We start from the raw sequence: 26,750 nt of genomic DNA on the forward strand, positions 1-26,750 counted from the left end.
GTGACATTGATAACCAGATGTCTGATGGAGATTTAATTCGTGGAAATAATAATGTGGGGATGACTGAGATAGGGGCTAGTGGGGAAATCTTATCTTGAGTAGAAGTTGACCCCAAGAATTTATGGCAGATATGAAGCATTGCTTTGGTAAGCTCACTTACAATTTTGACTTCTTCTCCTGCTCTCTCGGGTGTCCACAGCCTATGAAATAGCTCCCTACCCAACAAGGCTAATTCAAGGTCTATATGCATACAGTGTGTTTCTTTTCTGGCAAGTTTAAGCCATCTTTCCAAGCTAATGGCCTGTATGTAAGTCAATAGGTCAGGGAGGGAAATACCCCCACATTTTTTCCTTCGGGAAAGGAGGCGAAAGGACATTCTGGGGCGCTTCTTGTCCCATAAGTACCTGCTCATGATAGATTGTAGTTTATTGATAAAACTAATAGGTATCGAGATGGGTAAGGCTCTCAAAGTGTAGAGTATCAACGGCAGGATGTAGGTGGTGAGCACATTTTTCCTGCCTAGCCAGGTCAGGAATATGGAGTCCGTTATGGCTTTCTGTTATAACAGGGTTATAGCGGAACATAACGGAATCCATAAGACGGAAGGACGGATCCGTTTTGCTGCCCATAGACTTGCATTATGACTGAATGCAAAACGGACGCCTTTAACCACCTCAGCCCCCAGTGCTTAAACACCCTGAAAGACCAGGCCACTTTTTACACTTCTGACCTACACTACTTTCACCGTTTATTGCTCGGTCATGCAACTTACCACCCAAATGAATTTTACCTCCTTTTCTTCTCACTAATAGAGCTTTCATTTGGTGGTATTTCATTGCTGCTGACATTTTTACTTTTTTTGTTATTAATCGAAATTTAACGATTTTTTTGCAAAAAAATGACATTTTTCACTTTCAGTTGTAAAATTTTGCAAAAAAAACGACATCCATATATAAATTTTGCTCTAAATTTATTGTTCTACATGTCTTTGATTAAAAAAAAATGTTTGGGTAAAAAAAAAATGGTTTGGGTAAAAGTTATAGCGTTTACAAACTATGGTACAAAAATGTGAATTTCCGCTTTTTGAAGCAGCTCTGACTTTCTGAGCACCTGTCATGTTTCCTGAGGTTCTACAATGGCCAGACAGTACAAACACCCCACAAATGACCCCATTTCGGAAAATACACACCCGAAGGTATTCGCTGATGGGCATAGTGAGTTCATAGAACTTTTTATTTTTTGTCACAAGTTAGCGGAAAATGATGATTTTTTTCTTTTTTTTTTTTTTTCTTACAAAGTCTCATATTCCACTAACTTGTGACAAAAAATAAAAACTTCCATGAACTCACTATGCCCATCACGAAATACCTTGGGGTCTCTTCTTTCCAAAATGGGGTCACTTGTGGGGTAGTTATACTGCCCTGGCATTCTAGGGGCCCAAATGTGTGGTAAGGAGTTTGAAATCAAATTCTGTAAAAAATGACGAGTGAAATCCGAAAGGTGCTCTTTGGAATGTGGGCCCCTTTGCCCACCTAGGCTGCAAAAAAGTGTCACACATCTGGTATCTCCGTATTCAGTAGAAGTTGGGGAATGTGTTTTGGGGTGTCTTTTTACATATACCCATGCTGGGTGAGATAAATATCTTGGTCAAATGCCAACTTTGTATAAAAAAATGGGAAAAGTTGTCTTTTGCCAAGATATTTCTCTCACCCAGCATGGGTATATGTAAAAAGACACCCCAAAACACATTCCCCACCTTCTCCTGAGTACGGAGATACCAGATGTGTGACACTTTTTTGCAGCCTAGATGGGCAAAGGGGCCCACATTCCAAAGAGCACCTTTCGAATTTCACTCGTCATTTTTTACAGAATTTGATTTCAAACTCCTTACCACACATTTGGGCCCCTAGAATGCCAGGGCAGTATAACTACCCCACAAGTGACCCCATTTTGGAAAGAAGAGACCCCAGGGTATTCGCTGATGGGCATAGTGAGTTCATGGAAGTTTTTATTTGTTGTCACAAGTTAGTGGAATATGAGACTTTGTATGAAAAAAAAATCAAAAAAAAAAAATCATCATTTTCCACTAACTTGTGACAAAAAATAAAAAATTCTAGGAACTCGCCATGCCCCTCACGGAATACCTTGGGGTGTCTTCTTTCCAAAATGGGGTCACTTGTGGGGTAGTTATACTGCCCTGGCATTTTCCAGGGGCCCTAATGTGTGGTAAGTAGGTAAATGACCAGTGAAATCCGAAAGGTGCTCTTTGGAATGTGGGCCCCTTTGCCCACCTAGGCTGCAAAAAAGTGTCACACATCTGGTATCGCCGTATTCAGGAGACGTTGGGGAATGTGTTTTGGGGTGTCTTTTTACATATACCCATGCTGGGTGAGAGAAATATCTTGGCAAAAGACAACTTTTTCCACTTTTTTATACAAAGTTGGCATTTGACCAAGATATTTATCTCACCCAGCATGGGTATATGTAAAATGACACCCCAAAACACATTCCCCAACTTCTCCTGAGTACGGCGATACCAGATGTGTGACACTTTTTTGCAGCCTAGATGCGCAAAGGGGCCCAAATTCCTTTTAGGAGGGCATTTTTAGACATTTGGATACCAGACTTCTTCTCACGCTTTGGGGCCCCTAGAATGCCAGGGCAGTATAAATACCCCACATGTGACCCCATTTTGGAAAGAAGACACCCCAAGGTATTCAATGAGGGGCATGGCGAGTTCATAGAAATTTTTTTTTTTTGGCACAAGTTAGCGGAAATTGATATTTTTTATTTTTTTCTCACAAAGTCTCCCGTTCCGCTAACTTGGGACAAAAATTTCAATCTTTCATGGACTCAATATGCCCCTCACGGAATACCTGGGGGTGTCTTCTTTCCGAAATGGGGTCACATGTGGGGTATTTATACTGCCCTGGCATTCTAGGGGTCCTAAAGCGTGAGAAGAAGTCTGGAATATAAATGTCTAAAAAATTTTACGCATTTGGATTCCGTGAGGGGTATGGTGAGTTCATGTGAGATTTTATTTTTTGTCACAAGTTAGTGGAATATGTGACTTTGTAAGAAAAAAAAAAAAATTCTGCTAACTTGGGCCAAAAAAAAGACTGAATGCAGCCTTACAGAGGGGGGGGGGGGGGGGGGATCAATGACAGGGGGGTGATCAATGACAGGGGGGGTGATCAATGACAGGGGGGGGATCAGGGAGTCTATATGGGGTGATCACCCAACTGTCATTGATCACCCCCCTGTAAGGCTGCATTCAGACGTCCGTATGATTTTTACGGATCCGATCAGTCTATCAGTGGATCCGTAAAAATCATGCGGACATCTGAATGGAGCTTTACAGGGGGGTGATCAATGACAGGGGGGTGATCAGGGAGTCTATATGGGGTGATCACCACAGTCATTGATCACTCCCCTGTAAGGCTGCATTCAGACGTCCGTATGATTTTTACGGATCCGATCAGTCTATCAGTGGATCCGTAAAAATCATGCGGACATCTGAATGGAGCTTTACAGGGGGGTGATCAATGACAGAGGGGTAATCAATGACAGGGGGGTGATCAGGGAGTCTATATGGGGTGATCACCACAGTCATTGATCACTCCCCTGTAAGGCTGCATTCAGACGTCCGTATGATTTTTACGGATCCGATCAGTCTATCAGTGGATCCGTAAAAATCATGCGGACATCTGAATGGAGCTTTACAGGGGGGTGATCAATGACAGAGGGGTAATCAATGACAGGGGGGTGATCAGGGAGTCTATATGGGGTGATCACCACAGTCATTGATCACTCCCCTGTAAGGCTCCATTCAGACGTCCGTATGATTTTTACGGATCCGATCAGTCTATCAGTGGATCCGTAAAAATCATGCGGACATCTGAATGGAGCTTTACAGGGGGGTGATCAATGACAGAGGGGTAATCAATGACAGGGGGCTGATCAGGGAGTCTATATGGGGTGATCACCACAGTCATTGATCACTCCTCTGTAAGGCTGCATTCAGACGTCCGTATGATTTTTACGGATCCGATCAGTCTATCAGTGGATCCGTAAAAATCATGCGGACATCTGAATGGAGCTTTACAGGGGGGTGATCAATGACAGGGGGGTAATCAATGACAGGGGGGTGATCAGGGAGTCTATATGGGGTGATCAGGGGTGATCAAGGGCTAATAAGGGGTTAATAAGTGACGGGGGGGGGGGGGTGTAGTGTAGTGGTGCTTGGTGCAACATATTACTGAGCTGCCTGTGTCCTCTGGTGGTCGATCCAAACAAAGGGGACCACCAGAGGACCAGGTAGCAGGTATATTAGACGCTGTTATCAAAACAGCGTCTAATATACCTGTTAGGGGTTAAAAAAATCACATCTCCAGCCTGCCAGCGAACGATCGCCGCTGGCAGGCTCGAGATCCACTCGCTTACCTTCCGATCCTGTGAACGCGCGCGCCTGTGTGCGCGCGTTCACAGGAAATCTCGCGTCTCGCGAGAGGACGCACCGGCGCGTCCACCCAGAACAACAGGACCGCCGCAAAGACGCAATCCTGCGTACGGCGGTCCTGAGGTGGTTAAAAGGCATTCCGTTTGCTCTCTGTCCTAATAGAAGTCTATGGGAATCAAAACGGATCCGGCTGGTTCCCGTTATGCAAGACTGAAAACAAAGTCCTATAGACAGGACTTTGTTTTCCGTCTTACATAACGGGATCCAGACGAATCCGTTATGTTTTCCCATAGACTTCTATTAGGATGGAGCAAAACGGAATGCCTCTTAAAGGCTTCCGTTTTGCATTCCATCCTATGGATTCCGTTATGTTCCGTTATAACCCTGTTGTAACGGAAAGCCATAACAGACTCCATAACGCTAGTGTTAACCCACCCTTACCCAGTGTTTTACCATTTAGTATGTACTGGTGACTTGCATTATTCCTTCCCATGTGCATAACCTTACATTTATCAGTGTTAAACCTCATCTGCACCTTATCTGCCCAAGCCTCCAATCTATCCAGATCTCTCAGAATGTTTTATATTTTTGTACACATTTGACCTAAAACTACATCACATTTTCACACAAGTCCTAAAAGTATATAAAGATAACCAAATCAAACAAATATTATACTTTGTCATTTATTTATTGAAGAAAATGATCAAATATCACATTTCTGTGAATGGCAAAAGCATTTGAACCTTTAGGATTATTAGATAATTTGAAGGTGAAATTAAAGTCAGGTGTTTTCAGTCACTGGGATGACAATATGTTGTCAGTGGGTGACCTGTTTTATTTAAAGGGGTTATCCAGTAATGGATAATGGATTAGCACAGTGCAAACTCTGGTGAGCGCAGCCAGCTCCCGGCAGCTCTCCAAGCTCCGTACACTGGCTGTGCTTGATATTGCAGCTCAGTCCCATTCACTTCAATCGGGCTGAGCTGCAACTAGCCCATATGACCAACGTATAGTGATGTCACATGGCCTAGGAAGAGGCCGTGGCGCTCATGGAGTGCTGGCCTCAGGTAACCGCTGATTGGCAGGGGTCCTAGGTGACGGATCTTTGACAATCTGATATTGATGACCTATCAGTCCGGATAACCCCTTTAAAGAACAGGGATCTATCAAAGTCTGATATTCACAACACATTTGTTAAAGTGTACCACGGAACAAAAAGCATCTGAGAAGAGTTGTTGATGCTCACCAGGCTGGAAAAGATCACCAAACCAATGCTACAGAGTTTGGACTCCATTAATCCACAGTCAGACTGTAGGCAAATGGAGAAAATTTAAAACCCTTATTACCCTTTGTTGGTGGCTGACCAACAAAGATCACACCAAGAGGTGTAATAATCTGCAAGGTAACAGAAGAACCAAAGGTAACCTCTAACAAATTAAAGGACACAAGAAGACACCAAACAACAATAGCGTGCATGGCAAGATTGCAAGAAGAAAGCTGCTGCCTGTCTTAAGTTTGCTAAAGGTCACCTGGACAAGACAGAAGGCTATTGGAACAAGGTTTTGTGGACATTAATACTTCATCCCATCTGTGAAACACGGTGTGGTACTATCACGGTTTGGGGCTGTTTACGGTTTGCCATCATTGATGGAACAATGAATTCTGAATCATACCAGCAAATTCTAAAAGAAAATGTCAGGAAATCTGTCCATGGGCTGAATCTTAAAAGAGCATGGGTCATGCAGGAAGACAATGACAGTAAGCACACAAGTCATTCTACCAAAAAATATTTAAAGAAGAATAAAATTAAAGTTTTGGAATGGCCAAGTCAAAATCCTGACCTTAATTCAACAGAAATATTGTAGAGGGACCTGAAGCGAGCAGTTCATGGGAGGAAACCCACCAACATAACAGATGTGAAGCTGTTTTGTACAGAAGAAAAGGGCAAAAATTCCTCCAAGCTAATGTGCAGGACTAATCGACAGCTACTGGAAATGTCAATTATTGCTGCACAAGGGATCACAGCAGACACTGAAAGCAAAGGTTCAGATACTTTTTCTACTCACAGATGTGAAATATTGAAAGAAAATTTGAGATCAAATTTATGAAAAAATATACAAAATTATGAAGGGTTCTAAAACTTTCAAGCACCACTCTATAGGCAAGTCACTTACAATGCCGTTTACAGCACTTCTGGAAACATTTTGACAAGATGGCCAAACCCTTTAACATGTGAAAATACATCCTAAATGGTCACCGATATGCAAGTTAGTATGCTATTGCAACGGAAATGTACATACAGTGTTACGATGACAGGTCAGATAGCAATGATTTCTGTGTATGAAATATATGAACTGTTTGGACCACGAATATCTAGGTTGTTAATTTTTCAGTCATTTATCAAGTATAATTGCTTCTATTCAGTCGAAACAGTGCAAACTGGTAAATGTGTTGGAAACCTGCAGCTTGCTGACAAACTTACGGGGCATAGGTAGAGAAAATCCCAACATGCCTGTATCTGTCATAAAGTAGGCCGTTCTTGATTTACAGCATATGTTCACCTTTGAAGAACTTTGTACAGTTTCTATATGGTTACAATCGTCATACAATATTTAAAGGGGTTCTCCGGGAATGAATAAAATGAAAATACCTTAATATATTATAAATATATTCCCAAATAACTTTCATTATTTATAATGGCTCACTATGTCTGGGGAGCAATCATCAGAGGAAACAAAATGGCCACCGTCGTATTAGTACACACAAAGCCTGTCCTAATCACACAGCAGGACAAGTTACTTCAGAGCAATGAGCTAAAGATGTACCTCATCCTCCTCTCTGCTCAGCTTGTCAGGAATTATGATAATGAACACAGTTTAAAGGGCTAGTTAAATTACTTATACTGCGATATATGAAAATATAATGGTCTTACTTACTTTGCTTCAGCAGTTTCTTATAAAAACGAACTTTTATAATATGTAAATTAGGTCTCTACCAGCAAGTAGGGCGTCTACTTGCTGGTAGCCGCCGCAAAAAACCGGCCCCTCGTCGTGTTGATTGACAGGGCCAGCCGGGATCTCCTCCTCCGGCCAGCCCTGTCAGCATTTCAAAAATCGTCAGTGTTCATTCGGCGCAGGCGCTCTGAGATGAGGAGGCTCGCCTCCTTAGCACTCCCTCAGTGCGCCTGCGCCGATGACGTCTTCTATTTTGGTGATGTCATCGGCGCAGGCGCACTGAGGGAGTTCTGAGGAGGCGAGCCTCCTCATCTCAGAGCGCCTGCGCCGAACACAGGCGCGCGATTTTTGAAATGCTGACAGGGCCGGCCGGCAGGAGGAGATCGTGGCTGGCCCTGTCAATCAACACGACGAGGGGGCGGTTTTTTGCGGCGGCTACCAGCAAGTAGACGCCCTACTTGCTGGTAGAGACCTAATTTACATATTATAAAAGTTTGTTTTTATAAGAAACTGCTGAAGCAAAGTAAGTAAGACCATTATATTTTCATATATCGCAGTATAAGTAATTTAACTAGCCCAAAAAAAAAAAGTGACTTTAGTGGGGTGACAGAAGCCCTTTAATATGATCTATGTTTGATGAATGTCTGTAGGAATGGAGTTTATGAGGAGACATTAAGTACAGAGGACAGACAGGACAAACTAAGGTAATGTGGGGCTGTGGTAATGGAGACTGCATACATCTGTACTTCATGTCTCCTCATGATCTCCATTCCTCCAGACAGAGTCAGCAACAAATTGAATTTTAAAAGGCACCTGTCACCATGAAGATACAACATAATCTATAGGCAGCATGTTATGGAGTAGGAGAAGCTGAGCGGATTGATATATAGTTTATGGGAAAATATTCAGTAGAACTTGTATTTCATAGATTTAAATTCCTGCTCATTCTGGACTTTGAGGTCAAGGAGGCGGTCCTATCAGTGATTGACAGCTATGTCTTTATACACAGTAATATATAATAGAGGGAAGGGTGTTAATGACTGACAGGACTGTCTCCTTGGCTTTAAGTCCAGAATGAGTACAGATATAAATGAGTAAAATACACGTTATACTGAATCTTTTCTCATACATTATATAACAATCTGCTCAGCTCCTCCTGCTCTATAACATGCTGCCTGCAGCTCAGACACCATGTTCAATTTGACAGGCTCCTTTAACTCTTAACACTGCAGAACTGTGAATGCAGCTCCAAATGGTAATATAGACAGCAACTGAGGATAAATACAAGAGAAGACTGTATTAAGGGGGTATTCCAGCATTAAGCTACTTTTTTACTTTTATCCAGGACTATGCTGTTACCTACAAAAAGAAATCCACTTCCAACCTGCTCTGGTGCAGAGGTTCCTCAGTCACAGAGTCCTGGTGCCAATCACTGGAGCAGGGCTGAGAGGAGCCTCTGTCCTGGATCTGAAAGGCAGGGAGCAGGTGAAGGTTTTTTTTTTTTGCTTGGGTACAGTGTAGTACTGGCCAAAAACGCTTCAAAGAACTGCAATTAAAAGGGTTTCCCACTAAAATCTGATCAGAGTCTGATCGTCTGACCACTGGAATACCAAGAAATCATGAGACTAGAGGTCATGAACTTGTACGCGAGTATGAGTTAAAAACGATAGATAAGTAATTGTATGTCTCTATGTGCTAATACAAACCTTAGTACAATTATTTGCTTTGGGCTCCAATTCCCCAACTGTCACCAATGATCCCAGAAGGCTGCTCTCCAGAAAACCTCTCTCTGCATTGGGGTCAAACTGTGTGTTTGGATGACTCAGCAGTAGTGATAACGACACTGCAAATCCAGCCATGTCCATAGGAAATGGTCTGTGTGTCTTCCAGGCTGTATGAAAGCCAACTACTTTACCACCAGTCACCAGTGGACCTTCATAACGGAGCCCTCCAACTAGTCCAACTGGCCAGACAGATACTTTTTGTGTATAACGCATCTACAGAAGAGAAAATAAAGTCTGTATGACTTCACAGGAAAGCAAATGCAATCTAAAATTTTATAGACCAACATGTAAGACAGAGAAATATGATGAAGAACATTTCATTCACAAAAAACACCAGGTCCCTGGGGGTTTTCGAAGTTTTTTTTTTTTAACATTCCCTCCCCTGCCAGTGGTACCTGTGACACCGTAGTTCCCAGGCTGTCTTCAAGGACCTAGAAATCCCCATCTGTCAATTTTGCAGAGACAGGGTCACGTGAACAGCAGCAGTCATCCATGTGGAAGTTGACAGACGAGGACCAGATATCCAGAGAAGACAGCCCAACAATCGCAAAGCTGGAATGAAGCGGTAGTCAGCACATAAGTATAGATTACTTCACAACTACCACTGGCTGCGGGGGAAAGAAAAATGATTGACAACCTTTTTAATATAAGGTCCTTTAATGTTAAATGAATAAAAAAGTATAGAGCAATTTGCTCAATCAGGCAACTCTGGGCATCATTAAGAATGGCTGCCATATAGCATCCAGGAGGGTTGTCACTCAGATTTCCAACCTATAGATAACACGTTACGTGTAGTACAGTATCAGCAAATATCACGTACACTTTGTAGATCTTTTCTGTGCCGAGCATGCCAATTATGTTGTTTGCTGTTTTTGCTGTTTTTCAAATGAATGGTGAGATCTGCGGCAAAACCAGATCAAATCCCCACCAAAAACCGCAGCTAGAAATTGTGGTTTTTGGTGCGGTGTGGGTAGAAATCAGCATGGGAATTTCATGCAGATCTTCTGAGCGTTCACCTGAATCAGCCCTGAATCTTCCACTGAAATTAGTGAGAGGCATAAAAACAGCTCCATGTTTTTTGTGTGTTTTCCGCGCGTTTTTTGGGGCAATTCTGCATCAAAAGCCTCAAGCTGAAAATGCAGCTTTGTATTGAAGTGAACACACATTAGTTAAAAAAAAAAAAAAAAAAAAGCATGAAAAAAACTTTTTGGGGCTGAAAAAAAATGCTTTGATTCTGCGCTGATTTTTTTTAAGCATGTTTTTCAAAATCAGTCGTGTGAACTGGCCCTTCCATATCCATATATGCTTAAAGGGGTTATCCAGTAATATACAATGATGACCTATCCTCATGGACCAGCTGTTACGGGGAGTCGCAATGCCCCTATTGGGGTAGGTCATCAATATTTATTACCGGAAAACCCCTTTAACTTTACAGATTCCTTTTGTGATTCTAGTAATGCTTGGTAACAAGTCCTGAGTAAGCAATAAAGATAGCTACTACAGTTTAACAGAATTTTTAAAGGGAACCATGAAAATGCAATGTAATCTGCAGGCAGCAAGTTATAGAGCAGGAGGAGCAGAGCAGACTGATATATAGTTTATGAGAAAAGATTCAGTAAAACGTATATTTTACTAATTTATATCCGTGCTCATTCTGGGCTTTGAAGTCAAGCAGGTGGTCCTATCAGTGATTGACAGCTGACTGACAGAGGGAAGGCTGTCAGTTACTGATAGGACCGTCTCCTTGACTTTAACCCCTTAGTGACCACCCATACTTGTTTGTACGGCGGTCACTAAGGGGCCTTAGGGGGGCGTGGCCTGGCCCGCAATGTAGGAGGACGTGTGCGCTGGAGCTCCCGGGCAGCGCTTGAGAAAATCCTTCACCATCCTGTGGCTGTGGTTCCTAAGGGGAACATCTCTAACCCCAGGCCAGTATGACCCGCTCGGCCAGAAAAGAAAAGGAGGCGTCGGGACCGACCCCGGCAAAACAACATGGCGCGGCCGCATCTACTAAAGCGGCGGAGGTTGCAGCGCGCCTGGAGCAATATGCCCGAGTCCCTCCCACAAAAGAGGACCCTGTACAAGAGGGCACTCTGCCTGGGGAGATAGCGGACCAAGCGGCAGACTCGGCCGATCATTCTGCAGAGCGAGGGTCCTGCTCCCAAGATGGCAGATCCCACGTGGAGGAGCTGAAGGCAAGTAAAGGGTGGCCCCCACTGAGCATGGCTCACTGCACAATGCCTATGTACAACCCTCTACCCCCTCTATCCCCACACTGCCACTGCTGACCGATCCTACTATCAAGGACATATATGCGGCCGTGCACCAATGTAGTGCAGCTCTGATGACCCTTAACACATCCATTGGGTCTCTCCAAGAAAATGTGTCCTTTATTAGACAAGATATCAGGAAAGTTAATGAAAGAATCACTAAAGCGGAGGGGCGAGTAAGCCAACTGGAAGACCAAGTCTCCCCTATGAAACGTGATCTGGCTAAAGTAATACACATCATCACCCTCCTAATAAGCAAAACGGAGGACTTGGAAAACAGATCACGACGAAATAACCTTCGCATTTTGTGGGTCCCTGAAAAAGCTGAAGGGCCCCATGCTGTCCAATTCTTTGAGGATTGGTTTAGAAAGATATTTTGGGAAAGACTCTATCTCCCTTCTTTGCTATAGAGAGGGCGCACAGAGTGCCGTTTCGCCCACCACCGCCGGGCGGCCCTCCTAGACCAATGCTAATGAGGATTTTACATTTTCAAGATAGAGATACCATTCTTCGCAAAGTAAGGGAGCACCAGAATCTATCTATGGCTGGACATAAAGTTTCTATCTTTCCTGACTTTTCAGCGGAGGTGCAGAGACGCCGTGCACGATTCCTGGATGTTAAAAGGCGACTATGATCGCAGAATATACAGTACTCCATGCTATATCCCTCAAAGCTCCGGGTAGTGTTTAAAGGAAAGACCCACTTCTTCGAATCCCCGGAGGACGCCAACTGTTAGATTGAACAAACGGAACCCTCTTCCTCTGAAAGTTACGAAAATGACTGATAGAAAAGTGGAAAACGCTGCACCTGGGACTTCACTGAGGAAAACCTAGAGGACTCTGGGGACGGGCGGATAAGTATAATGTTTCCAAATTGTTGAGAGCCCATTCTTCTAGTGTCGTCACAGTGCTCCGGAGTAGCAATCTGGAGCCATCTTATAACAATGACTTTAGTAGCCATACTTGTGCTGTTGATATGTTTAGTTGAACTACCAAGAGTACTGTACCAAAAAGCCATTGGTCATAATGTTTTACTGCTGCCCGAGTCTCTATTACTGAGATCTGTTCCGTGAATGCGGATATGTTCTTGCCTTCTATGTTGCGGGTTACAGGAACTTTTCCTGTGCCTCATGTCCTGTTCTGGGACCACCAAAAGTTATTTTTGTTGGGGATATCATGTTCATGGTTTACTTAGCAGATAGATGATGCATGCAATTGTTCTTTTATTGCCTGGTAAATGTCTTATCTTGATGCCTAGATCTTCTTTTCTTTTATGTCTTCCACGGGATGATGCCGGATAAAACTCACATTATAGTGTGGAATGTTAGAGGCCTGGGAGAGCCTACTAAACGCCAAGCGGTTTCTATGGCCATTCAAAAGTATCAGCCAGCCATAATATGCCTCACTGAGACTCGCTTATCTAAACAATCCCATAGGCTGCTTCATAAACCATGGATCTCACAGGCCTTTCATTCCACCTTTTCTACACACGCTAGGGGGGTTAGTGTCCTAGTCCATTGAGCTATTTCCTTTGAATGTCACTCTAGCAAAATTGATACTGAGGGCCGATATGTCGGCCTGCTCTGCTCTTTTTTTGGGGTACAATTCTTCCTAATTGCCATGTACATCCCACCGCCATATTCCTGCGGCGCAATAAAAGTAGTAATGACATGGGTAGCTCAAGGTCCGCAGGCGGCAATTCTAATGATGGGTGATTTTAACAAATATCTAGATCCTTCTGTGGATAAGTTTCGGCCGCCTCATAACCTAACGAATGCTGGGGAGACCTCATTGGCGAAGCTACTCAGAGAACTGGACCTGCACGACCTTTGGAGAATCAGATTCCCCCAGGAACGGCAGTACTCCTGCTTTTCTGCATCTCATAATTGGCTGTCCAGAATAGATTTACCCATTGGGTCTCTAGAAGCATTGCCATATACCTCTGTTATAGAATACCTACCGCGCTGCCTCTCTGATCATTCACATAGAATTTAGTTTTGGAAAAGATAGAGGGCGCTATGGATCAGGGCTCTGGAAACTCGATCCCTTTTGGATACAATTATTAGACGAGGAAGACAGAACAAATAGGGGAGTTTTTCAATTTTAATAAAGGATCCGCAGCTATAGGGACAGTATGGGACGCTATGAAAGCATATGTGAGAGGCCTCTATATCCAGAAAATTAAAAGACGTACAATTAATACTAGAGAACTTACTAAAGCTATACAGCAGGAAGTAACAAGGAGTGAAGAATTATATATAAATGCACCCTCCCAGATTTTTCATCAAGCAAAAATACTTTGAGGCAGGGGAGAGTACGGGTAGTCTACTGGCCAGAGTGGTCCGGTCACAAGAGGGTGCATCCAGAATAGCAGCAATTACAACCATGGATGGGGAACTCTCAGTGGAAAATTTTGTAATTCTTGATACATTCCATAAATATTATAAGGAGTTCTATTCCTTTAAATTGTCCATGGGAGGAGACGATATGAAAGAATATCTTGGGCAAATATCAATTCCTAAATTGTCCCTAGAATCTGCCGCATACCTGGACGAACCCCTTACTTTGGAGGAACTTGAAGTAGCTTTGGGTTCCTTCCCCAATGAAAAGGCCCAGGGATCGAATGGGTTGCCGTGGGAATTTTTAAAATGATACCGAGACTGTCTCCTGCCACATCTTTTAGAGACCTTTAATGATGCGCTACGAATTGGGAAATTACCTGCATCTATGAGGGAGGCGATTGTGGTGGTTATTCCGAAGCCCAACAAGGACCCAATAAGACCTGATTCTTACAGACCCATTTCTCTTCTATCAAATAATGTAAAACTTTTAGCTAAAATACTGGCCAATCAGCTTAATAAGGTAATCACTCTTTTAATACATAAGGATCAGGCTGGCTTCATGCCAGATAGGAGCACGGCCAGTAATCTCCGTCGACTGTTTCTGAATCTCCAGAGACCGTTAAATACGGGGGGATGCCGCGCAATAATATCCTTAGATGCTGCCAAGGCTTCGATAGTATAGAGTGGGAATACCTATGGGAAGTTTTGGAAGTCATGGGCTTTGGGCGGGGGTTTGTCTCCTGGGTCAAAATACTGTATAACTCCCCGCTAGCTAGGATTAGAGCGAATGGTATACTTTCCGATCAATTTCCTTTACATAGGGGCACGCAGCAGGGTTGCCCCTTGTCCCCCCTACTATTTGCAATAGCAATTGAGCCCCTAGCTTGCTTTCTACGTACTTCCCCAGACTGGAAGGGATTTCCAGTAGGACCCCAGGAAGAAATTCTTGTTATATGCAGACGATTTATTACTATATGTGGGAGATTTACAGAAATCTATAGACCCTATAATGAATGAAATTATTGATTTTGGAAAATATTCTGGGCTAAGAATAAACTGGGACAAGTCCACAATTCTCCCATTGGATCCTACCCCACCACATTTAGACCTTGCCCGTATACCCCTACAGCTGACCACTCACTTCAAATATCTAGTGGTGATGATAACACCAATACCAACTGAATACATAAAACTGAATTTAGAGCCACTGATTGCTAAATTTATAGTCAAAGCTAATGTTTGGTGTAAACTGCCCCTTACGATAATTGCCCGCTGCAATTTACTTAAAATGATATTCATGCCACAGCTATTATATATACTACACAACTCGCCGGTATGGATCCCACAAAGGATATTCTACAAAATTCAGGGGATTTTTAGATTGCTGATCTGGAAAAAAAAGCAACCGAGAATTTGCATAGAGACACTCCAAAAAAGTAAGGAAGAGGGCGGCTTGTCCCTCCCGAACCCATGGTCCTACTTTATAGCTGCACAACTACAACAATTTAGAGGGTGGATTAAAACAACTGACTTAGACCCTTCAGCCGATATTGTTGCTTACATTATGAAAAAAAGAGCGCTTATTGCCTCGGTGGAAAAAAGTAGGCAACAGCCTCTTGGTAGGAAACTTCCCACAATCTCCCTTTTAACCAAGGTTTGGTCAAAATTCAAGGATTTGGCGGATCTGACAGGTTTCAGTGACATTACGCCATTATGACGAAAACCCCAATTACCAGAAATATTCAGGCTAGAAGGCTTTTCCCCATGGGAGGAGAGTGGCATACTCTTTCTGGGCCAAATTCAATCACATGGAGTGTTTAAATCTTTTACCCAGCTTCAGGCATTCTTCCAATTCCTTCAATTAAAGGGGTTCTGCACTTTCATTTAACTGATGATCTATCCTCTGGATAGATCATCAGTTTCTGATCGGCGGGGGTCCGACACCCGGGACTCCCGCCAATCAGCTGTTTGAGAAGGCTGCGGCGCACCAGCAGCGCCGCGGCCTTCTCACTGTTTACCGCCGGCCCGCTGACGTCACGACTAGTATCAACCAGCGTGGGCGCGGCTAAGCTCCATTCAAGTGAACAGAGCTTAGCCGGGGGCCAGGCGGTAAACAGTGAGAAGGCCGCGGCGCTGCTGGTGCGCCGCGGCCTTCTCAAACAGCTGATCGGTGGGGGTCCGAGGTGTCAGAGCCCCGCCGATCAGAAGCTGATGATCTATCCAGAGGATAGATCATCAGTTAAATGAAAGTGGAGAACCCCTTTAAGACATGCATTTCAAACGCAATTTCCAAAGGACATAGTAATTGCCGCCTCTCCTCCTGTAATGAAACAATTACTGGAGGCTAGGTTTGCCAAGGGCTTGATATCCCGACTATATAAATATATACTTGATGCCAATGCCCTTTCAACCCCCTTGGTGGTAAAGGGAAAATGGGAAGAGGATGTTGGGACAATAGCTCAAGAACAATGGAATGACATTCTGGTTTTAACTACTAGTCTTACACTAAACCAATCTCAGAGACTGTCTCAGCTATACTTGCTACACAGAGTGTATAGAACCCCCAAACTTCTATTTAAAATAGGTTTACGACCGGACTCCACATGCCCTCGTTGTGGAGTAACAGAAGCAACACTTCTTCATATGGTTTGGGATTGCCGAGAATTGGGAAAATATTGGGAAGAGATACGAGAAATCCTAGCTGTAACGACTCAGATACGATTACCCAATGTGTATTGGGTAGGGTATACTGAATTCCCCAGGAATAGACGATAAAACATCTTTATGTATTCACAGAATGTTGTTCCAGGCGAGGGTTTTAATTACTAAGCATTGGATACGCGGTAAGCCTCCCAACAAACAGGAATATATAAATAGGTTGAATACAGTTCTACGCTTCGAAAGAGGGATCTATGTTAAGAGAAAATGTTCAAACTAATTCCTGTCAATATGGAAGGGCTGGCTAGAAACCAGGAACTTGGCTTCATTAGCACTGACAAGGGATTGCCTGAGAGGACAACTGTCCCTACTGGGACATTTACCTTAGCTCAAGCTATGTACTAGTGAGGATCGGGTGCTCAATTTACTATTAGTTTACATTCACATGACCTTTTTGAGGTATGATTAATAAATAAAAAAGGATGTAATTATCTCTCTGCAGGGCAACGCAAGGGAGGGGGGAGGGGGGAGGTTGGTAAGATGTTAAGTAGTTATTCAACAGTATTTTTGTATCGTCCTGTATCATCATAACATCAAGTTTCTGTCTATGTAACTTATATTGCGCTGATTTGAGGTTACCATAGTGATGGATTCAGTATGGTGTGGTCAATTTGATGGATAGACTGACAGGATCTTGGTCATTGTATACAAATTTTATTTTATTAAATAACCAATAGAAATGATTCTGATAAAAAAAAAACTAAGGGGCCTTAGGCTAGGCTTTTTTACAGCGGCTAAGCACATGAGAGCCACGGCCCTGTTCTAACAGCCCGGACCGGCAGGAGTGCCGATCCGGGCTGTTTAACACTTTACATGCCGCCCGCCGCATGTAAAGTGCTGACAGAGGGAACGGACTCCCTATGTCTCCGATCAGCACCCTGCAAATGCGATCGCAGGGTGCGATGTGTGTGAAGGCTGCCTGGGGACTGATGTAGACCCCAGACCAGCCTTCAGTAACTTCCAGCAGGCTGCGCCTCTCTGGCGCAGCCTGCTGGTCAATGTCAGAATAGCATAGCCATTAAAATGCAATGCACTATAAGGATAGTGCACTGCATTTTAAAATCAATCAAAAAGCTGCCTGTTATAGTCCCCTTGTGGGACTATTAAGTGGTAAAAGTAAAAAAATAAAATAAAAAACTCATTTATTCAATAAAAAAATCCCATAAAAAAAGACACTTTTTTCCATTAAAAATACGCTTTTCAATGAAAAAAAAAACAATATCCATATGTTTGGTATTGCCGCGTCCATAACCGACCCAGACTACATAAATATCATGTAAATTATCCGCTTCGGTGAACGCCGTAAAAAAAAAAAGACAGAATTGCTAATTTATTCTTAGTTACCATTGAAAAAACATAACAAGCAATTAAAAAACGCCATTTACCCCACAAGGAAACCGATGAAAAATATAAATTGTTCTGCAAAAATCAAGCCCTCACACAACTCCATAGAAAGAAAAATAAAAAAGTTATGGGTCTTGGGAAACGGTAATGCAAAAACATTTATTTCTTTAAAAAAAAAAAGGGGTTTTATTGCAGAAATGTAAAAAAAACTATATGTATTTGGTATCACTGTAATTGTACTGACCCAGAGAATAAAGATATTATGTTATTTATACCGAAAATTGAACGCTGTAAAATTTATAACGTAAGAATGTAGTGTCAGGATTACTGTTTTTCCCATCTCCCTCCCAGAAAGAGTTAATAAAAGTAATCAGAAAGTTATGTGTACCTCAAAATGGTGCCATTAAAAACTACAACTTGTCCCGCAAAAAACAAGCCCTTATAAAGCTATATAGATGGAAAAATAAAAAAGTTAGAGCTCTTGGAACGCGACAATGAAAAAAGGAAGAAAAACAGGCTGATCACTAACGGGTTAAAGTCCAGAATGAGCACATATATAAAGTAATAAAATAAAAAGTTTTACTGAATCTATTATTATATCTGTTATAGATAATAAATTACTATTATCTATAACATGATACCCGCAGCTCAAACACCATGTTCAAAGTAACAGGTTCCCTTTATCAAACTGACAGAAAAAGACAATTGGCAGACTGCTACATCCAGGTTCTCTGTAAATGTGTCATTTCATTAAGGTTTTAATAAAACACATGGGGTCATTTATCAAACTGGTGTAAAGAAGAACTGGCTTAGTTGCCCATAGCAACCAATCAGATTCCACCTTTCATTTTCCAAAGGAGTTGGAAAGGTGGAATCTGGAAGCCAGTTCTACTTTACACCAGTTTGATAAATCTCCCCCACAGTTTATAAATTTTACGCCAGCAGCTTAGGAATATTTAAAGTAACTAGCCCCCTATGATATTCAGAAAGGTCGATCAATGTGACAGTACCCTAGTAGTTTGCTATAAACACATTATTTTATGCAAATAGATGTTATAACTAGGGATGAGCGATTCGGCTTTGGATGAAACATCCGAAGTCGATTCGCATAAAACTTTGTTTCAATACTGTAAGGAGCGGGCACTCTGTACAGTATCAGAATGTACTGGCTCAGATGAGCCGAAGGTATTACTTCGCTTAATAACTTCACAAATTGATTTCTACTGTAAAAAATGATTTCCAGAACTTTGGTTTGGGAAATGTTTTTTTACAGTAGAAATCAATTTATGAAGTTCTTTGCGAAGTAATAACTTTGGCTCATAGGAGCCAAAACATTCTAATACTGTACGGAGCTCCTGCTCCGAACAGTATTACAACGAAGTTTTATGCGAATCGACTTCGGATTAAGTATCTGAAGTCGATTCACTCATCCCTACTCACAACCACAAGGTACTTTTAAGGTGCTGTAACTTCTTTATTCAGTACTCTAACTTCAATTCATACTTCGTAGTATAGCATGTAGTAAATGCTGATTTTCCTGCTCCATGCATGATTAAGGGGACGTGACCGCTGGGGCAAAAAATGAGCCCCACACAACACCAAAGACATAAATATGAAAAAGTTATAGGGGTCAGAATATGGTGATGCGCAGAAATACATTTTTGCTAAGTTTTTATTTTTTTAAGTAATAAAACACAAAAAACAATAAAAACTGAATTACTCTTACCGGTAATTTCTTTTTCTTGAGTCAGACAGCATCATCATGAGAGAGACTTTTTTATGTTATTTTTTTTGGGTGGGATTATCATGCAGTCATGGAGGACTTCACCAATACATGAATAAAACAACTGGGGGAGGACACAATTTCCTGCAGAACCTTTCTGCCGAACGATAAATCTTGATTCAGATTTACATTCACTCTATAATGCTTTACAAAGGTATGAAGATTAGAACATGTAGCAAGATCTAGTTGAGTGAGCTGTTAATTTCACCAGGGATCCTTATTCATTGACTTATATGCTTCGCAAGTAGCTATCTTGATCCAACGGGCCAACGTAATTTTAGAAGCCCTACTACCTTTGTTTGTTCCCTGAAATTGGCCAAACAGGAAATCGGACTTCCTGAAATCCTTAGTCACCTCCAGACACCCAAGGATACATTTTCTGACATCCAATTTATGAAAATTAGATTTTCTAAATCTCCTCTTTAATCCTATCCTCTCCATTAAGAGCCTGAATCTCACTTACCCTATGGGCAGATGTGATGACCACTAAGAATACTGTTCCAAAAGGTAAGACATTTTAAGGAAATATCTAAAAGGGACTCAAAAGGGTGTACATGTACCGTAAGTCCTGACCAGACTAAATTTAAAGGCTTTGGGGGCATTTTTTATTACTGAATTCCACTCTTTTTGGGCTAAAACTTATTTTTTTTCTCAAATGGTCTTTATTAAAAAAAAATGTCCAGCAGTTCTTTTACTACAGCGGTTAATTGGGTGTATCTGCAGACTTTCAGTTTCTATTTCTCTCCAGTACCATTATCCAGCAGAGAGGCTTGCTCTTGTCTGTACCCCTGCTCTTTGAAATCTTTTGGCTCATAAGCACTCATTATAGCTCAAATCTTGCCATCCTGATAAAAAATATAGCTTAAAAAAGTGTATATGAGCTTCAGGACATCACAGATAGGGGATTCACATGAGCCATTAGATGATTTACCAGGTTTTCCAGGGAAAGTCACCAAAGAAGACTCTGAGCCACCTCAGAAATATAGACATTTTGTTGACCAACGATTCCTGCTTCTTGTCGCAACTTAACAAAACAGTCTTCTGAAGGATCTTGGAATGAAACTGGGCCCACCATAAAGGGCTTCTGTCACCCCACTAAACAGTTGGTTTTTTTTTTGGTTACTTATAATCCCTATACTGCGATTTATGCATACATACTGTAATTAATCATTTTGGTTCAGCATATTATGTTAAAAATGTACTTTTAAAATATGCAAATTACCTTGCTACCAGCAAGTAGGGCGGCTACTTGCTGGTAGCAGCCGCATCCTCCTATCCTAAAGACGTCCCCTCCGCATGTTGATTGACAGGGCCAGCGGATGGGATCTCTCTCTGCTGGCCCTGTTTGCATTCAAAATCTGGCGCCTGCCCCGTACCTATCTTCAGTCGACGCAGGCGCACTGAGAGGCGGACGCTCGTTCGGCCGCTCCATCCTCAATGCGCCGATGATGTCACATCTACACCCGGCGCAGGCGCATTAAGGTCGGAGCGCCGAGCGAGCGTACCCCTTCTCAATGCGCCTGCGCCGGGTGTAGATGTGACGTCATAGGCGCATTGAGGATGGAGCGGCCGAACGAGCGTCCTCCTCTCAGTGCGCCTGCGTCGACAGAAGACAGGTACGGGGCAGGCGCCAGATTTTGAATGCAAACAGGGCCAGCAGAGAGAGATCCTATCCGCTGGCCCTGTCAATCAACATGCGGAGGGGACGTCTTTAAGATAGGAGGATGCGGCTGCTACCAGCAAGTAGCCGCCCTACTTGCTGGTAGCAAGGTAATTTGCATATTTTAAAAGTACGTTTTTAACATAATCTGCTGAACCAAAATGATTAATTACAGTATGTATGCATAAATCGCAGTATAGGGATTATAAGTAACAAAAAAAACAAAAAACTGTTTAGTGGGGTGACAGAAGCCCTTTAATGCTGGGATACAGGGGGTTAGGGGACCTAGAAGGAACATGGCTTTCCTGGTTGAGCCAACTGAATGCCTTAGAAAGAAATCTACCCAATCTTTGACCTGTAACACTTTGTGAAGAGTGAGAAAGCTGTGGGCTGGACTTCTTCCAATTTATGATCCAAACTAATTTGTAGAGAAGTTGTCAAGTTAGAAACATAAGGGGTCACTTATTAAGACCAGCGTTTTAGACGGGCTGTTCTAAATAACCCCTATATCTGGTGGTGGATCTGCCAAAGTTATGAAGAGTTGCAGGCCTCTATATTTTTTTAATAGTATCTTTTTATTTATTAATTTAGCAAAAAGCATAACAAACACATCAAATACAGACAATCATCAATTGAGTCCAGTACAAATCATATACATGGGATCAATCATAACAGTTCCTCATGACCCAGGTTTGGGACAGAAGAAAAAGATATCACTTTCAGGATGAACAGTACCCAACATATCAATCCTAAGGAAGATTAAAACTACTGCACACACACACATTCACACACGCCTTCATTGGTCAGAACAGTCTTTCAGTCATCTATGGTACTAGAGTCTGGGCTCCAATCCAGGGGTCCCATATCTTCATGAAGCGATCAGGGGTCCCTCTTCTCTCATACACAAACTTGTATAATTCAAGATCAGCATTAACTAGATGTACCCATTGTTGCACAGTAGGATTCTTAGGAGGTTTCCAGTTGAGAAGGATAGTTTTCCTAGCATAATATAAGAGTATTCTATACAGCTTCCTGCCAAATTTGGTTGGAACAATCTCGTTGGCTACTCCCAACAGACTAGTGAGCTCAGTACAGACGTTAGGAAAGCCTAGTTTGTCATTAAAATATTTATGGATCTCTTCCCAGAAGCCATGAATAATCGGACACTGCCAAACCATGTGTATAAGACAACCGTTTTCATGTCCACATCTTGTACAATGAGGGTTCGGCAATTTACCCATTTTAAATAGTCTCACAGGAGTATAATAAATCCTATGAAGCCATTTAACTTGAATCAACTGATCCCTAGCACTTACCACTGTAGATCTCCATGTACAGCTAGATTCTTTAACATGAACATCTTCCAAACCTTCAATGTCCCTTTTCCACCTAACAAATGCCCTGTCTAGGGGGGAGTCCTGCAACGCCATCAACGACGCATACAGGGTCGACACTGGTTTGACCACCGGAACCCTCCTAATCGCTGCCTCAACTGTACCACACTCCAGCTTTAACCACCTCAGCCCCCCGTGCTTAAACACCCTGAAAGACCAGGCCACTTTTTACACTTCTGACCTACACTACTTTCACCGTTTATTGCTCGGTCATGCAACTTACCACCCAAATGAATTTTACCTCCTTTTCTTCTCACTAATAGAGCTTTTTCATTTGGTGGTATTTCTTTGCTGCTGACATTTTTACTTTTTTTGTTATTAATCGAAATTTAACGATTTTTTTGCAAAAAAATGACATTTTTCACTTTCAGTTGTAAAATTTTGCAAAAAAAACGAGATCCATATATAAATGTTGCTCTAAATTTATTGTTCTACATGTCTTTGATAAAAAAAAAATGTTTGGGTAAAAGTTATAGCGTTTACAAACTATGGTACAAAAATGTGAATTTCCGCTTTTTGAAGCAGCTCTGACTTTCTGAGCACCTGTCATGTTTCCTGAGGTTCTACAATGCCCAGACAGTACAAACACCCCACAAATGACCCCATTTCGGAAAGTACACACCCTAAGGTATTCGCTGATGGGCATAGTGAGTTCATAGAACTTTTTATTTTTTGTCACAAGTTAGCGGAAAATGATGATTTTTTTTTTTTTTTTTTTTTTTTACAAAGTCTCATATTCCACTAACTTGTGACAAAAAATAAAAAGTTCTATGAACTCACTATGCCCATCAGCGAATACCTTGGGGTCTCTTCTTTTCAAAATGGGGTCACTTGTGGGGTAGTTATACTGCCCTGGCATTCTAGGGGCCCAAATGTGTGGTAAGGAGTTTGAAATCAAATTCTGTAAAAAATGACCTGTGAAATCCGAAAGGTGCTCTTTGGAATATGGGCCCCTTTGCCCACCTAGGCTGCAAAAAAGTGTCACACATCTGGTATCTCCGTACTCAGGAGAAGGTGGGGAATGTGTTTTGGGGTGTCATTTTATATATACCCATGCTGGGTGAGAGAAATATCTTGGCAAAAGACAACTTTTCCCATTTTTTTATACAAAGTTGGCATTTGACCAAGATATTTATCTCACCCAGCATGGGTATATGTAAAAAGACACCCCAAAACACATTCCTCAACTTCTCCTGAATACAGAGATACCAGATGTGTGACACTTTTTTGCAGCCTAGGTGGGCAAAGGGGCCCATATTCCAAAGAGCACCTTTCGGATTTCACAGGTCATTTTTTACAGAATTTGATTTCAAACTCCTTACCACACATTTGGGCCCCTAGAATGCCAGGGCAGTATAACTACCCCACAAGTGACCCCATTTTGGAAAGAAGACACCCCAAGGTATTCCGTGAGGGGCATGGCGAGTTCCTAGAATTTTTTATTTTTTGTCACAAGTTAGTGGAAAATGATGATTTTTTTTTTTTGATTTTTTTTCATACAAAGTCTCATATTCCACTAACTTGTGACAAAAAATAAAAACTTCCATGAACTCACTATGCCCATCAGCGAATACCTTGGGGTCTCTTCTTTCTAAAATGGGGTCACTTGTGGGGTAGTTATACTGCCCTGGCATTCTAGGGGCCCAAATGTGTGGTAAGGAGTTTGAAATCAAATTCAGTAAAAAATGACCTGTGAAATCCGAAAGGTGCTCTTTGGAATGTGGGCCCCTTTGCCCACCTAGGCTGCAAAAAAGTGTCACACATCTGGTATCTCCGTACTCAGGAGAAGTTGAGGAATGTGTTTTGGGGTGTCTTTTTACATATACCCATGCTGGGTGAGATAAATATCTTGGTCAAATGCCAACTTTGTATAAAAAAATGGGAAAAGTTGTCTTTTGCCAAGATATTTCTCTCACCCAGCATGGGTATATGTAAAATGACACCCCAAAACACATTCCCCACTTTCTCCTGAGTACGGAGATACCAGATGTGTGACACTTTTTTGCAGCCTAGGTGGGCAAAGGGGCCCATATTCCAAAGAGCACCTTTCAGATTTCACAGGTCATTTTTTACAGAATTTGATTTCAAACTCCTTACCACACATTTGGGCCCCTAGAATGCCAGGGCAGTATAACTACCCCACAAGTGACCCCATTTTGGAAAGAAGAGACCCCAAGGTATTCGCTGATGGGCATAGTGAGTTCATGGAAGTTTTTATTTTTTGTCACAAGTTAGTGGAATATGAGACTTTGTATGAAAAAAAAAAAATTAAAAAGAAAATCATCATTTTCCACTAACTTGTGACAAAAAATAAAAAATTCCAGGAACTTGCCATGCCCCTCACGGAATACCTTGGGGTGTCTTCTTTCCAAAATGGGGTCACTTGTGGGGTAGTTATACTGCCCTGGCATTTTCCAGGGGCCCTAATGTGTGGTAAGTAGGTAAATGACCTGTGAAATCCGAAAGGTGCTCTTTGGAATGTGGGCCCCTTTGCCCACCTAGGCTGCAAAAAAGTGTCACACATCTGGTATCTCCGTACTCAGGAGAAGGTGGGGAATGTGTTTTGTGGTGTCATTTTACATATACCCATGCTGGGTGAGAGAAATATCTTGGCAAAAGACAACTTTTCCCATTTCTTTTATACAAAGTTGGCATTTGACCAAGATATTTATCTCACCCAGCATGGGTATATGTAAAAAGACACCCCAAAACACATTCCTCAACTTCTCCTGAATACAGAGATACCAGATGTGTGACACTTTTTTGCAGCCTAGGTGGGCAAAGGGGCCCAAATTCCTTTTAGGAGGGCATTTTTAGACATTTGGATACCAGACTTCTTCTCACGCTTTGGGGCCCCTAAAATGCCAGGGCAGTATAAATACCCCACATGTGACCCCATTTTGGAAATAAGACACCCCAAGGTATTCAATGAGGGGCATGGCGAGTTCATTGAAAAAAAATAATTTTGGCACAAGTTAGCGGAAATTGATTTTTTGGATTTTGTTCTCACAAAGTCTCCCTTTCCGCTAACTTGGGACAAAAATTTCAATCTTTCATGGACTCAATATGCCCCTCAGCGAATACCTTGGGGTGTCTTCTTTCCAAAATGGTGTTATTTGTTGGGTGTTTGTACTGCCCTGGCATTTGAGGGTCTCCGCAATCATTACATGTATGCCCAGCATTAGGAGTTTCTGCTATTCTCCTTATATTGAGCATACGGGTAATGAGATATTTTTTTTCCGTTCAGCCTCTGGGCTGAAAGAAAAAAATGAACGGCACAGATTTCTTCATTCGCATCGATCAATGTGGATGAAAAAATCTCTGCCAAAAAAAGAAAAAGGAGGGGAAAGGCGTCTGCCAGGACATAGGAGCTCCGCCCAACATCCATACCCACTTCAGCTCGTATGCCCTGGCAAACCAGATTTCTCCATTCACATCAATCGATGTGGATGAATAAATCATTGCCGGGATTTTTTTTTTTATATATACAAAGTGTTTGCCAAAGTATATGAACACCGCCACCTCCTCAGCTCATATGCCTCGGCAAACATATATTTTACTGCAGAGGAGAAATCTCGTCTTGCAGCGCCGCATACACCGACTTGCGTGTAATCTGACAGCAGCGCAATGCTTCTGTCCGAATGCACATCAGTGCTGCAGCTAGTCGATCGGTTGGTCCACCTGGAAGGTAAAAAAAACAAAAAAGAAAAAACCAGGCCGCAAAGCAATAACTTTATTAACTTTAGAACAGAACATATTAACTTTTTTTTAACTTTTTTAACTTTTTTACTTACCGGTAATTTTTTTTTTGTTTAGTTTTTTTTACCTTTATAGAACAAACCTCTCCTTCCCCATGGGACAATGTGCAAATCGCCCAAAGATGTGGCGAAGTACGTTATGCACTTTATCCCAGGTGAAAGGAGAGGTTTGCAGCAGCTGAGAGTAAAAGGGCCCTAATAGCCCTGTGTGCCTGTCCTGTGAGATGCAATCCCTATGCTAGGTGTACCTGTGTGTGGTACTTCCGGAAACACTCACCAAAGCAT

General features: G+C 42.2%; 1 protein-coding gene across 1 annotated transcript in view; it reads right to left on the reverse strand.

Moving 5' to 3' along the window:
* Window positions 1-26,750, reverse strand: part of B3GAT3 (beta-1,3-glucuronyltransferase 3) — a 79,768-nt gene that overhangs the window by 13,287 nt on the left and 39,731 nt on the right. Inside the window, exon 6 of the mRNA XM_040409728.1 lies at window positions 9,120-9,410. Within this exon, the coding sequence (XP_040265662.1) occupies window positions 9,120-9,410 (291 nt within the window). The remainder of the gene's footprint in view (window positions 1-9,119; window positions 9,411-26,750) is intronic.

Source organism: Bufo bufo, chromosome 10 (genome assembly GCF_905171765.1).
Source record: "Bufo bufo chromosome 10, aBufBuf1.1, whole genome shotgun sequence".
In the NCBI taxonomy this organism is placed as follows: domain Eukaryota; kingdom Metazoa; phylum Chordata; class Amphibia; order Anura; family Bufonidae; genus Bufo; species Bufo bufo.